Below are 12,113 nucleotides of genomic sequence, written 5' to 3' on the forward strand. Positions count from 1 at the left end.
ATATCAGATATTTGAGATGAAAACTCTTTTTTTTTCTTATATAAAACATAAAGCCACGCTAGGTGTGTATGTTAAACGGCGTTTGCTCTTCAACTAATCTATCATCTGTGTTTGTATTAACTGAATCTGTTGGCAGCTTTACAAATTTCCAACGATAGAGCAATAACAGTAAAAGAAGAATCATTACGATTGCAAAGAATACAGATAGACAGACAATGCCAGTCAACTGAGACGACGATTCAGTTACTTCTGGCCGCACTGTTGTTTTCTTTATTTCAGATCTTCCTGAATCAGAAAAATGAAAAATAAAGCATAATAAAAACAGGTGCATAACATTCCATTCAGTACCCTTTTTTATATATATATATAATTCAGGCAAATTGCCAAGGATAACCATAAGCGAATTCATTCACTATCCTTCTTAAATGTGGCAATCCTGTTCACAAGACAAACATACACAATATGCTCTACATAAATAAGTCTTTGGGAGTGGAGTTGTACTTTTTCATTAGAACATATGACAGAATTTGAACCCAAGACTCTTGAATTGGTAGCCAAGCATCATAACCACCAAGCCACAACTCCACTCCTCCGTTAAGTATTTTTTTCTCTTGTGGCAATTTGGCCATTTATTCAATTCAATAGAAAAGATTAAACCAAAATATATTTTTCTACATTTTACTTCATTTACAATAATTGTTTCTCATTCATCAAAATAGAATACATTTCATTTATAAATAAGGTGAACAATTAAATAAATTTTAAGTTGAATTATAAAATAAAATACGAAACTATGCGTTTGTGTCAAGGATTTGATAAAACAAAAGAAAAAAATTAAAATAAACTAATTCAAAAGTTGTAGTTGCCATAGTATGAAAATATATGGGATATTGACGTATCAATTAACCATTTCTCTCTATTAAGTATCACAAGTAATGGATAAAATATTTTCTTTTAAATATGAAAAATTTACTTTTCACATTTAAAAAAATGAAAGTTAATAATTACAGTAGAAAGACTAACCTGTGGCACATTTTCCATTTTTAATTATGATATCATCAAGAGCCATAAAACTTGTTCGTTCTCGACCGACCATGCCCTCAAACACAACCTAACATTTAAGTTAAACATACTTTCAACTTTTAAACAAGTAATGAACTCTATATTGTATATTATATTTTAAATATTGGTTGTTTTTTAGATATGTACTGTAGAAACTGCAATGTATATTTTATAGTTATTTTATTGATATTTTAAACCGTACTTTTAAAAAAGATTGTAATTTTAAATGTTACTGAAAGTTCCGAACGAAATAAAAGTGGGTCGCATCACGAAAGAGAAAAACAAAATATTTTTAATTTACCGTAAAAGTTTCTGACTGAGTCAATAAGCTAACACTTTGTTTACTCCATGTTGACTGATGTATGCTGGGTAACACGTGGACCATCTCCAATCCTCCAAATGATGACTTTGTGTAGATATTAATAATAGAATCACCAGTACTGACATACGAATAGTGTAGACAGTGATGCAAACCAGCAGAGATATCTGGTGATGTTAATACAACACGCTGACCTGTTTGTAATTGTGATGCTTTGGCAAATATGTAGGAACTTTGATCTAGAAAAAAAATATACAGTTTAGTTAAATAAACAATATTTATTAACAATATCATTGTTTATGTTTACTGTTGAATATGTAGTATTACAAGGTATATTAGACTGTTCTGACTCATTATCATAAAAAAAAAGAAGACTCAATCATACTGAAACGTCATGATAACAGTTGCGAAATAGAAAATACTATTTCAAGAAAGTTTAGTACATTACTTTGAGACAATACATCATTGATATCATCACTTGATTTAGTTTGGTTTCCATCAACAAATGAAGCATTAAAGAAGGTCCAATCCCGAATGTTTCCGTCACTAACGATGTTTACTTCGAATCCGCAATTTTTCATTCCATACTCGAAGTCGCAGACAGTTTCATTAACTGATTGAGTTAAGTCACATGACATAGAAACGACTTTAATGTCATCAATCGCGATGTCACCTTCATAACCATAGCCAACTATGCCTTTAAAATGCACCTGCAAAATCATAACAATCTGTCCTTAACTCTATGATAGTTAAAATGTGTGTAGGCTACTGTGATTTGATACTCCAATAATTGATTGTTTATATGAAAGATCTGATTGTTAAAAATACAGAATACTTTCTTATAACTATTTTATAAGGTAATATTATATAACTGTTAAAAACACGTAAAGTACACACGTTACACGTATTATCTTACATTATTGTACTGTAAATTGTTTTGGATAATAATTTGCCTAACCTTCATTGAATGGCCTATTATCTCTCTAAAACCGCTATCGTATCTTTTTGTATTCAGTGGTACAATTGCCTTATTCCAGTGTTCGCCTTGATCTCCAGATTTTTTCCACAACAACGTCTTTTCAGCAAGTGCTGGTGTTACTCTGTACACCTCCAAACTACCTACTGACTTTCCATTCATGTGATACCAAAAATGTAGACATTTGGAGTCAGCAAATGGATGTAGCACTGGGCTAGACAATTCTGCATCGTCAACTGGTATCCGTGGATGTGACGTTTCAATGTACATATAGTTACCTAAAAGTTATATAATATACGTCAAATGCATGACCAATTTGGCTCACATATCCTTTTTACCACATGACTTAAGATTAAAATGTGATAGCAGACTTGTAATGTAGGTCTATTTTTGTTGTAAAAAAATGTTTATATAAATAAAGCATCAAGGTCCCAATTTCAAACATTACAAAGATTTAATTTTTAACAGTATAATTATAGTTGAATTGAAATTACCTTTGTTTTTACTCATATATGTGTGGTCTTGTATTGGGCCAGTGTTCATTGTTTTTGTTTTTCTTCCGTTTCGCGTCCAGTTAAATTGTGCTGCTGTTTCATGTTTATACCCACATATGTTTTCACTTTCAAAGTCACAATCAATAGTAGAAGTCCATTTTGGTTCAGTAACTACAATAAGAGCAATATTGTTATATACTTATTTTACATACAGTAATAATAATGGCGTATAAAAATACAATCGATTTAAGATATGAATGAGTTTAGGACAATATATAGCGTGTGAATGAATGTTGTGTTACTACCTTTAAAACTGTTGTTACTTTGTATTGAATGTTGGTATACTACCTTTACTACATGTATTGTTCCAAAGGATGACATCATCAATTGCAATATCAACGTGACGTTTTCCATCGGATCTTGGTTCAAATACAACCTAACGAATAACAAAAATGTGCAGTTCATATAATTCTATACCAGTGCCTCAGTTAAAATATTTCCATAATGTATAGTTCTCCTGCAGAAAACAACAATCAACATCGATCTGTTATTAGAAAGTATGGGAGGGAACTTATACGTCAGGATTAGTCCGGCGGTTTCTATTCTCAAACAACCTGAAAAACACCTGTGACTAGACTTGCTCCAAGTCTGTATTTATTGTCTTTTTATGTCATTCCACACGTCGTCGTCCAAACTCAAGTAATACACATATGAAACGCCATATGTGCAAAAATATATGTATTTGTACTAATGTTAAGACAAAACTCCTTCTGGAGCCCAGACTAACCTGTGACCTGTCTGTTGTGCTGATTAGAACAAGGCGATCTGACAACAGGAAGGCTGAGCTCCGGAGAATAAAGGGTTTATCTGTGGCTGGGCACCGGTGCAGATCATGGGGGACTGGGGAGACATGTCCCCCACATATTTTTTAGTGGGGGATTGTTCACCTCACTTTTCAACAGCAAAATTATTAAATTGTTGAAATGAAGTAGAAAGTAAGACTCCTATGACACGCATGACGTATCGTATATAATTTCAGAAAATACAGTATCTAAGAAGAATAGATCATATATAACCAGTGGTGCATCAGTACCGGGCGAAAATTGTATGTGAAACGACCTATAAATTACTCAAAAAGCCGGGCTTCCAGGGGGCGATCGCAAAGTATTTCATTTTTATACGCACCCACCCACAATCACTACCTTATTTGGGCACATCACACTTTTTTGCCAAACGAGTTTGATAGTGTTGACAGAGCTTTAAGTACTGAATCTCATTGTTTAGCATTGCTGAATTGAGTCAAACGTTTTACTTGCACAGCTTTCATTATTCATTATTGCTTTCCTTCTTTTAGAATCGTGTCATGCATTCGTAGGTAAGTAGGCCTAATTCTAAACTCCAAACTGCACAGCTACCATGCAAGAACAATATGACTTACCTGAAGGTGTTCCATACGTATTGTCAATATTTGGTAGCATTCTATGTTGGTGGGTCTCTTTATTTGATAATTGCCATCCGTTAGCCAGCGATATATTGGTAGAAAACTCACAATCTTTCTCAAAATTACAGTCAATATTATCCACGACCGGTACTTATATTGAAAAAGAATATAAATAATCAATACCCTTAAACCTGTTTTCCTGTCGACGTTATTTGACGCTATCGTTATTTGACGCTAACAGTTCAACGACGATCGTTTGAAAACGATCAAGTTGAAATGATAACGATAGCGAGTATCTTTTCCTGTAAATCGTTAACATTTCAATGTTTACGTAGAAGATCGCCGATTATTGTTAACGATAGCGTCGAATAACGTCGACAGGAAAACAGGCTTTAAGTTATTACATTATTCATCTGGAATATTAAATCAGGTAATGTGGCAACCACCTTGTTAGTATCTCGTGCAGTGATATTTACAAAGTAGGCCTACTTACTTGGACAGTGTCCTTTGCTGATCATGACGTCATCTATTGCCACAAATCCGTTGATTACATGGCCTATTTTGGCTTCAAACATAATCTAGACAAATAAATAAAATTATAGTCAAGAATAATAACTAAATATACAATTTGTGTCACGTTTTGGTAATGTATTAATTGTGGTTCAGTTACAAAACATATACATGCTATATAATGATATTCATTTACCATAGGTAATGGAAATTATAACAATAATATTATACTAATAAACGATCCGAAAACCAAGTGTTTAAAGGCATTTGAAATACATTACTTTAATTACAGTTCTACACATGTTAACCTTCTTAGATTCCCTTTCCATTCAGTTTCACTTCAAATTTAAAGAAACATGTATTTTCCCTGGCGTGTGTAACCCATGGACGTACACATTCAGCTACACTATACTTACCGAAAACTGTTCATCTGGTTTTACTGGCTCAAACTCTAGTGAATATTTTGCCCACGACGGTGCCATTTGCCGCTTAAGAGAAGTCATTAACGTTTGTGTAGACGAATAATTAACATGAATCTTCAAACTAAAATCTTCTTTAATGATATAAAACAATTGTAGACAATACCGTTCGGCGTACTCAAAGTTAGGAGATTCAATCGCTACATGTTTGTTTTCTTGGTCAATGTCAGCATATAAGAAGGAATTAACACCTAAAAAAAAGTGTATATAAAGAGTTTCCTTGTCTGTTGTATATAGTAAATATTTGTGGGCCGCGTTTGTGGCTACAGTGTCAATCCGAATCTTCCCAAGCTTGGCCACAATATGACCTATGACACAAAATCTCGTCGAGTTTGATACTGGACGGGTAGGGTCAAAGGTCAAGGGAACAGTCTAGAAATACTATTTCTTATTATTTACCTCCATAATTTGTTTATGAATCTCGCCAAACTCTACCTCTATGATCTATGATTCATTATCTATGAGTAGTTTAGTTTTGAGAAAGGGTCAAAGGTAAAGGTCACAATCCACAAAATACTATTTATTAACTATATTTATTGTTTACAGGTACAAGTTTACACCACGATCTCAAAATAAAAAGACACTGTACCTTTAGAAATACCGATTGATATTTTACCGCCTATATGCCATGATGCATACTGATGTTTCCATGGATACCACGTATGATTTGGGAGATAATCGTTGTAGTTACATTTGTTGGGCTGACTATTGAATTGGCAATGTGAATGTGTAATTGCAGGTTCTGGTGCATTACATTCATTATCAACAAGTGTAATATCATCAAGAGCAATATCCCCTTTATGTCCACCAGAAATAAACGCTGAAAACTCAAACTGCAATCAGAAAATGCAATGGTATCAAATTATTTTATTATATTAATCTACACTCTTGCACTGATGAACGGCTAGTGTTGCCCGAAAGCTCTGCTAACTTTTCTGGCTGTTTTACTTTATCGTTTTGATTTAGCTTTTCGCTTTTTTTTGTATCTCCATTGAGATCCAGCCACTGATACCCACAGCATTGTCATTTTTTCAGTAATTTGCCTTTGGAATTATATTAATCTACAGTGATAACAAAAAAGGCTTTGCATAATTAGGAAGCGAAAGAAGTAAAAATCAACAGAGTAAATGTTGTCTCTACAATTACAAATTACATCATATTTTCATAGCCATGCCAATACAATAGCCATGGAATTTCTTTGAATAATTCAATAATACAGTTCCGTTGAGAATTACAGTATAATTCATAGTTGATTCAAAGTTACTTATAACGTTAGAATATATATTAACATACCTGTAGGTGGTCATCGTACATTGTTATCTCGTTTTTAAGATCAACAGTACCAAGTGTCCAGTCGGAGGTACGCGTTGTATTAGTCCATAGAACCCTTGTTATATAACTGAAAAATGTCCTGAATGTATATCGGATTGTCAAACTGCCGATGTTCTCCCCTTGCATGTGATACCAAAATCGAAGACACATTGGTCCATCGGCATGTCTGAAAATTGGTGTGCTGATTTTACAGTATTCTCCTGTTCTGTCTTGCTCTGATGCTTCGACGTATATATAATGTCCTTAATCCAATTAAAGATCACTTTCATTTTTGTGTATTGCAAAATATTTAAATATTATACACATCATAATATCATTAGTACTGTTAATATATATATCATGGAAGAGTGATTTCACTCTTCCCTGATATACTTATAAATAAATTCCATTCAAAGCCTCCAGGAAATGGAGCTAACTTAGCCAGAAGCTGTTGAAGTCACTAGTAGTATGAATAAGATAATCTCCAATTAATTAAATGTAGTATTAAGAAGAAAACGCTGTCAGCAAATACTCGTTTTATACTAAAGGCCCTTTTCTCTAAAGCACTGGCATACGCATTTGTTTCATGTACATGGCGTATTCATAACGAGTTGGACGTGTACATAATGTACAACGAACGTATACAGAACCTTCCAAAAACCTTAGTTAACTGAAACTTAAATGTCGTACACCACCTACATCGTATTAAAACCGTTTAGTTTGCAACTTATGCTGAGCGATAGATTAACTTACGCATGACGAGTGTCACTGCCATCCGAGGACAGTTTTTCTATTTGCACCCAATTTTCAGTGCTCCACATACTATCTATTTCCGAAGTATCATAGGAGTATTTGCATCAGCATCTCTTTTATATCATATGTGGTGCCGTGGTGCCTGTAACATGTAAGATTTAAGTGTTAGGTTACTAGACCTACTAGATAATGTGAAACCCATGTTGTATTACCAATATTTCTATGATACTTCGGAAATAGATACAGTACCGAGAATCGGCTGCTATTTGTATATATAAATTTAGCGACTTCGAATAAATTGATGAAGCAAGAACATTTTTGATTTGCACGTCCAAGGTCGACTGATACTCTATGTCGTCATTTTCAGGATTTGCGCATTCCAATTTTGAGAATGTGATCAGTGGCATTTTGTTATTCGCTCTTTGACTTAATATACGAGTAGACGTGTCGTCATAACACTCCAATTCGTTTTAGTGCACGTTCATTCAGATTTAAAAGTCGATAATCAGTCGGTAAACTCACCTTCTGTTGTATTTAAAGTATGGTCGTTGTCTGGTCCAGTACCACGTGATGGTGTTGGGCCTTGAAACCGTATCCACTTGTTACCTGTGTCTTGAATGTAACCACACATTTCATTGTCTTCAAAATCACAGTCAATTGTTGACGATTTCGTAATTGTTTTTACTGAGAAAAATAATATGGTCATCATAAATAAATGTTTTTAGATATGACATGACAAAATATCATATCATTGGATATGAGTATAGTGATTAAAATTATAACAAAAACATGTATAACAATTTTTAAAATTTAAGATATATAATTAAAAACATATATATAAATAAAACGACAATAATAATAACAAAGTGTGTTACCTGCCGAGCATTCTTTATTGTAGAACTTTACGTCATCAATACCCAGCTTATATATATTATCACTGGATATTTCAAAAATCACCTATTAATAAATGAATAAAAGTTTCGTTAGCTTTATAAAATTGTTCAAATTTATTATTTTAAACAAATTAATAAGTGTTTTAGGAAAAGCGGATAAGTATGGACTTATTTATGACAACAATCTATCAAACGATTGACTTCTAATTAAATTAGTTATTTAAATAGATCAACGAATAAATTGAGCGATTTTGCATAGAAATGTTTGTTATGTACATGAAATGAAAACAAAGTTAAACATATCATTAATGCGCCGGTAGTGTAAACATGAAGGACTTAAAATCTGACTGAAAATCAGAATTCAATTATATGTTTAATGTATATATATGTATGTTGAATTATATAGCCTATGTTGCGATTTATCAAACTCACTGTAAAATTGTCATTCGTTGGTGGCAAATCTATCTGTATCTTTTCCCAATGTTTTTCCCTTGAGGTTCCACCAGACTTTATTACCCTAATTGGATCATGTGGTAACGCCGCTTCCTCACCGACGGACTGATCCATCATGTAGATGTTTAATGGTCCGAATAGACACAAATCTCCAATACACATACAATAGAATGTTAAACAGTTGGAAACGCTATTGCTGGTAATGTATGGAGTCCGATAAGCCCAACCAGGCTTATTTTGCTTTATTCCCAAATAATGTCCTATAAAACAATATAGCACCAAAAAATAGGTTTTTACTTTAGTAGACTAGGTGTTTTGATTGTAGAAACTGTGGTGTAGCCGTATGTAATTGTTTTACTCCACGTCCATAGTCGGAGGGCTTCGTTTTGACTGTCTAAATCTCTGTCTACACTATCAAGCTTTATGTGACAAAACAAGGTCATGTTCCGATAACATGGACACGAGTATATCATATCACTACCATAATTTGGGCACATCAAACATTTTTGTCAAACTAGTTTGATTTTCAGAGCGTTAGCCTCCAACCTGGCCACCTGATGTACGATATAAGCTGCGGGTCACTCGTTTACTGTTTAGCTGTTTCAATACAAATAAGGATTGTTTCGTATTCGTTGTATGGAACTATTATCCATATACAACTCAGAAACTTTTTTTTTGTCAAAGGATTAGGCTACAAACATCATCTCAGCACATTTACAAATTGACACAACAGGAGACGCTTCCAGCAAACGATACTTTATGACACTATCAACATTAATACTTCATTTCATTTTGGAAACGCAATACCCTAAACCTAAATTCAATCTTACCATTTTCTCCAACAGTATGGTCATATCCTTGTTTTATTTCCCAACTTGTCGCCTGATCATCATAGCGACCATAGCCACAAGCATTGTCCTCAAATGTGCAACCTGCGTCTTCTACGCTTTTTACTTGCCACGGTTCTTTGGTTGTCAATAGTTCCGTAGTAGGTGGCGGGTGTTCTGTTTTGCAAACAATTAATAACAATATGAAAATCGTTCTACCTTGCTTACAAATATCTTGCTAACATAAGTACATAAGTTGCATAAAGCTTTCTGTTTTCGTTACAAACAACAAAGGAAAAAACAACAAGAGATATCATTCTACAAAACATAGAAATACAGATTTTATAGCAGTTAAATTATTACAGTCCTCTTAAATGTGCGGAGAAAACATACATGTGTAAAAAGCATAATCATCAACGGGAGTACCTTTGGAAGAAATTAACCTGAATTAAAAGAAAGTAGATTTTTGAAGTGTTTTGCATGATTTACAGATTGTGTAGCGGGTCTAGAAAGTATATTGCAAATGTTAGCATGTTTTTATACATTAAAGTTACCTGTTGGGCAAATTCCACTAACAACTTGAACATCATCAATGCAGAATGCACCATGATTTGCACGTTCTCCACGAATTGCTTCAAAGATGAGTCGAAATGAATCATCAGTGTTTGTTATTTGAAAACTACCTTTGCGCCACAACGCTGGTAGATAATTGAAGTCGCCCGGAAAGTTCCACATGATATCTGTTTTGTTACTTTGCTCTAAAAGCACAAACATTTCACCTCTTGAAAGATATACGTAGTACCAGAACATAACACAGTAGTCGTCTGCAGTTGTGTTCTGAATTGGTGATACAACACTGGCTCTCTGACCTGTAGTTCGTGGAGTAGTAAAAGGATCTACGCACAAATAATGCCCTGTATGGAGTAAATATATTTAAAAAAACATTAAAAAAACATAATTATATTAAGCAAGGGTATAAACATATTTTCCTAGAAATTAAATTAAAGAATAAGACATTTTCTGCTTGTTTGGTCATATTCAGCGATAAGTTTTATTTTGTATTATTTATTTTGATATTGACGTACCATAGTCAAATCCAAGTGTATGGTCTTCATCTGGTCCATGTCTATACCCCCCATCGTCTGCCTGTAGTCGCATCCAATCAACATTAAAAGAAGGGTCTGTTTTGTATCCACAGCTGTTGTATTCAAAGGTGCAAGATATGTTAGGTTTTACAGAATCTGAAATATAGTAATGTTCAAAGTCACACACTAATACATTTACTACTACTCACTCTTTTTTTACTTTTACAAGTGTTCATTATCCACTCCATTAACATGTATTTATTAGTACAGCAATGAATAATTTAATCTTCGAAAATGTCTGTTATAAAACATATGAATATCTTTACTCGTAAGCATACTAGATAGAAACGTGAATATTTAAACTAAAATAATATAAATCCAAAGGAAAATTACTGAAACAATTATAAATGGATATAAACAATAAAAGTAAAACGATAAAGTAAAACAGCCAGAAAAATTCGCAGAGTTTCGGACAACACTATACCTTCATCCGTGTAAGTGAGAGTACTTGGACAAAATTGAGAATATTCAGCAGCACTGCCTGAGTAGATTGAAATGAATAAGTGAAAGAAATAATAACAAAGGAGGCACAGGCTGATGAAAAGAGAGTGCAGAGAGTAAGAGTAGAAAACAAAACATTATTATATATATTATAATATACAGTTTGCTTACATATTCCCAAACATCTTCCTTCTGTTATGACAACATCATCAATCGATATTGAGCTTTCTTGGGGTCGTTCTGCTTCGATAATAACCTTTGAACAATAATTGTTACATAACTTTTACATAGACAATTCTATAATTTAAAATGCTAATCCTGCTTTAAATGTTTCTTTGTTTTACTCTACCTTAAATTTAGTACTACGTGTTAGGTCCAACTCAATAGGTCTCCAGATACCTCCAAAATTGTCTGTAACCTTCCAAATTGGCTCTCCAAAGTAGGCATCACTGTATGTTTGGTATACACGTAGTGTTCCTTCATCATATCCATCTTGGGTAAACATTTTATACCAAAAAACCAAGCACTTTGGGCCGCCGTCCAATAATTCTATTAGAAGCCGTGCAGTTCCACTTTCAGTTGTCACTGGTGTATGGACAGACATAAAGAAACCTTCAGAAATAAATAAAACATATATATATATTTCTCCTAAAATAAACAATATTGTTATGTAATTTTGTAAAATAAAATAAAATAAATAAGACAAATCGAAAACATTGTACAAAACAATTGTGCATATTTTTATTATTAAACGCTAAAGAACAAATTAAATTACAAAATACTAAAGGGTTCGCTCGCTTCGCTCGCGCACCTTCTAGTGGGTGTACCCGAATGGTTCTCGAAAACATGACCAACGCCTCTGGAAATTGAAGCCCGGTTGTAGTTCACGTAAAAGTAAAGGCCTTCAAAAATAGTTAAATTACTAAAACAAATTGTAGTTCACGTAAAGTAAATGCCTTTAATCAATATAACTGATTAGTTGAATATCTAAAACAAAATTGCATTAGTT

At 33.3% G+C, this 12,113-nt stretch overlaps 3 protein-coding genes across 3 annotated transcripts; all 3 read right to left on the minus strand.

Annotated features, from left to right (window-relative positions):
- LOC144853825 (MAM and LDL-receptor class A domain-containing protein 1-like) lies at nt 1-3,325 on the minus strand. The gene is made up of 7 exons (XM_078711672.1): nt 3,200-3,325; nt 2,852-3,022; nt 2,340-2,635; nt 1,830-2,091; nt 1,364-1,620; nt 1,024-1,111; nt 1-285 (listed from the first exon to the last, which is right to left on the minus strand). The coding sequence occupies exons 2-7, from the start codon at nt 2,898-2,900 to the stop codon at nt 59-61; spliced, it is 1,179 nt and encodes a 392-aa protein (XP_078567798.1). The 5' UTR covers nt 2,901-3,022; nt 3,200-3,325; the 3' UTR covers nt 1-58.
- Nucleotides 3,171-8,721, minus strand: LOC144854628 (MAM and LDL-receptor class A domain-containing protein 1-like; the record flags this gene model as incomplete). Its single annotated transcript, XM_078712560.1, has 10 exons — nt 3,171-3,287; nt 3,639-3,691; nt 4,290-4,442; nt 4,786-4,870; nt 5,219-5,472; nt 5,871-6,114; nt 6,575-6,855; nt 7,868-8,029; nt 8,221-8,302; nt 8,671-8,721. Coding segments are annotated over 10 exons (1,482 nt in total), but the record flags the coding sequence as incomplete, so codon positions are not given.
- Nucleotides 8,722-9,831: 1,110 nt separating this feature from the next.
- Nucleotides 9,832-11,609, minus strand: LOC144854629 (thyroid hormone-induced protein B-like). Its single transcript, XM_078712561.1, has 6 exons — nt 11,454-11,609; nt 11,276-11,360; nt 11,088-11,144; nt 10,604-10,759; nt 10,073-10,432; nt 9,832-9,836 (listed from the first exon to the last, which is right to left on the minus strand). Exons 1-6 carry the CDS (start codon nt 11,607-11,609, stop codon nt 9,832-9,834), a joined length of 819 nt encoding a protein of 272 aa, XP_078568687.1.
- Between the last annotated feature and the right edge of the window lie 504 nt (nt 11,610-12,113).

The sequence above is a fragment of the Antedon bifida genome, chromosome 10 (assembly GCF_963402885.1).
Source record: "Antedon bifida chromosome 10, ecAntBifi1.1, whole genome shotgun sequence".
Classification (NCBI taxonomy): domain Eukaryota; kingdom Metazoa; phylum Echinodermata; class Crinoidea; order Comatulida; family Antedonidae; genus Antedon; species Antedon bifida.

Bases quoted from the DNA above. Each gene is read 5' to 3' on its own strand.
- LOC144853825 (XM_078711672.1), bottom strand. From the start codon at position 2,900: ATGAACACTGGCCCAATACAAGACCACACATATATGAGTAAAAACAAA. The intron at 1,621-1,829 runs GTAATGTACTAA...TTTTTTTTCTAG, and splicing joins CAATGATGTATTGTCTCAAA to ATCAAAGTTCCTACATATTT. The intron at 286-1,023 runs GTTAGTCTTTCT...TTTCTGATTCAG, and splicing joins AAATGGAAAATGTGCCACAG to GAAGATCTGAAATAAAGAAA.
- LOC144854629 (XM_078712561.1), bottom strand. From the start codon at position 11,609: ATGTTTACCCAAGATGGATATGATGAAGGAACACTACGTGTATACCAA. The intron at 10,760-11,087 runs GTATAGTGTTGT...ACTATATTTCAG, and splicing joins TCTCACTTACACGGATGAAG to ATTCTGTAAAACCTAACATA. The intron at 10,433-10,603 runs GTACGTCAATAT...TACTCCATACAG, and splicing joins TACACTTGGATTTGACTATG to GGCATTATTTGTGCGTAGAT.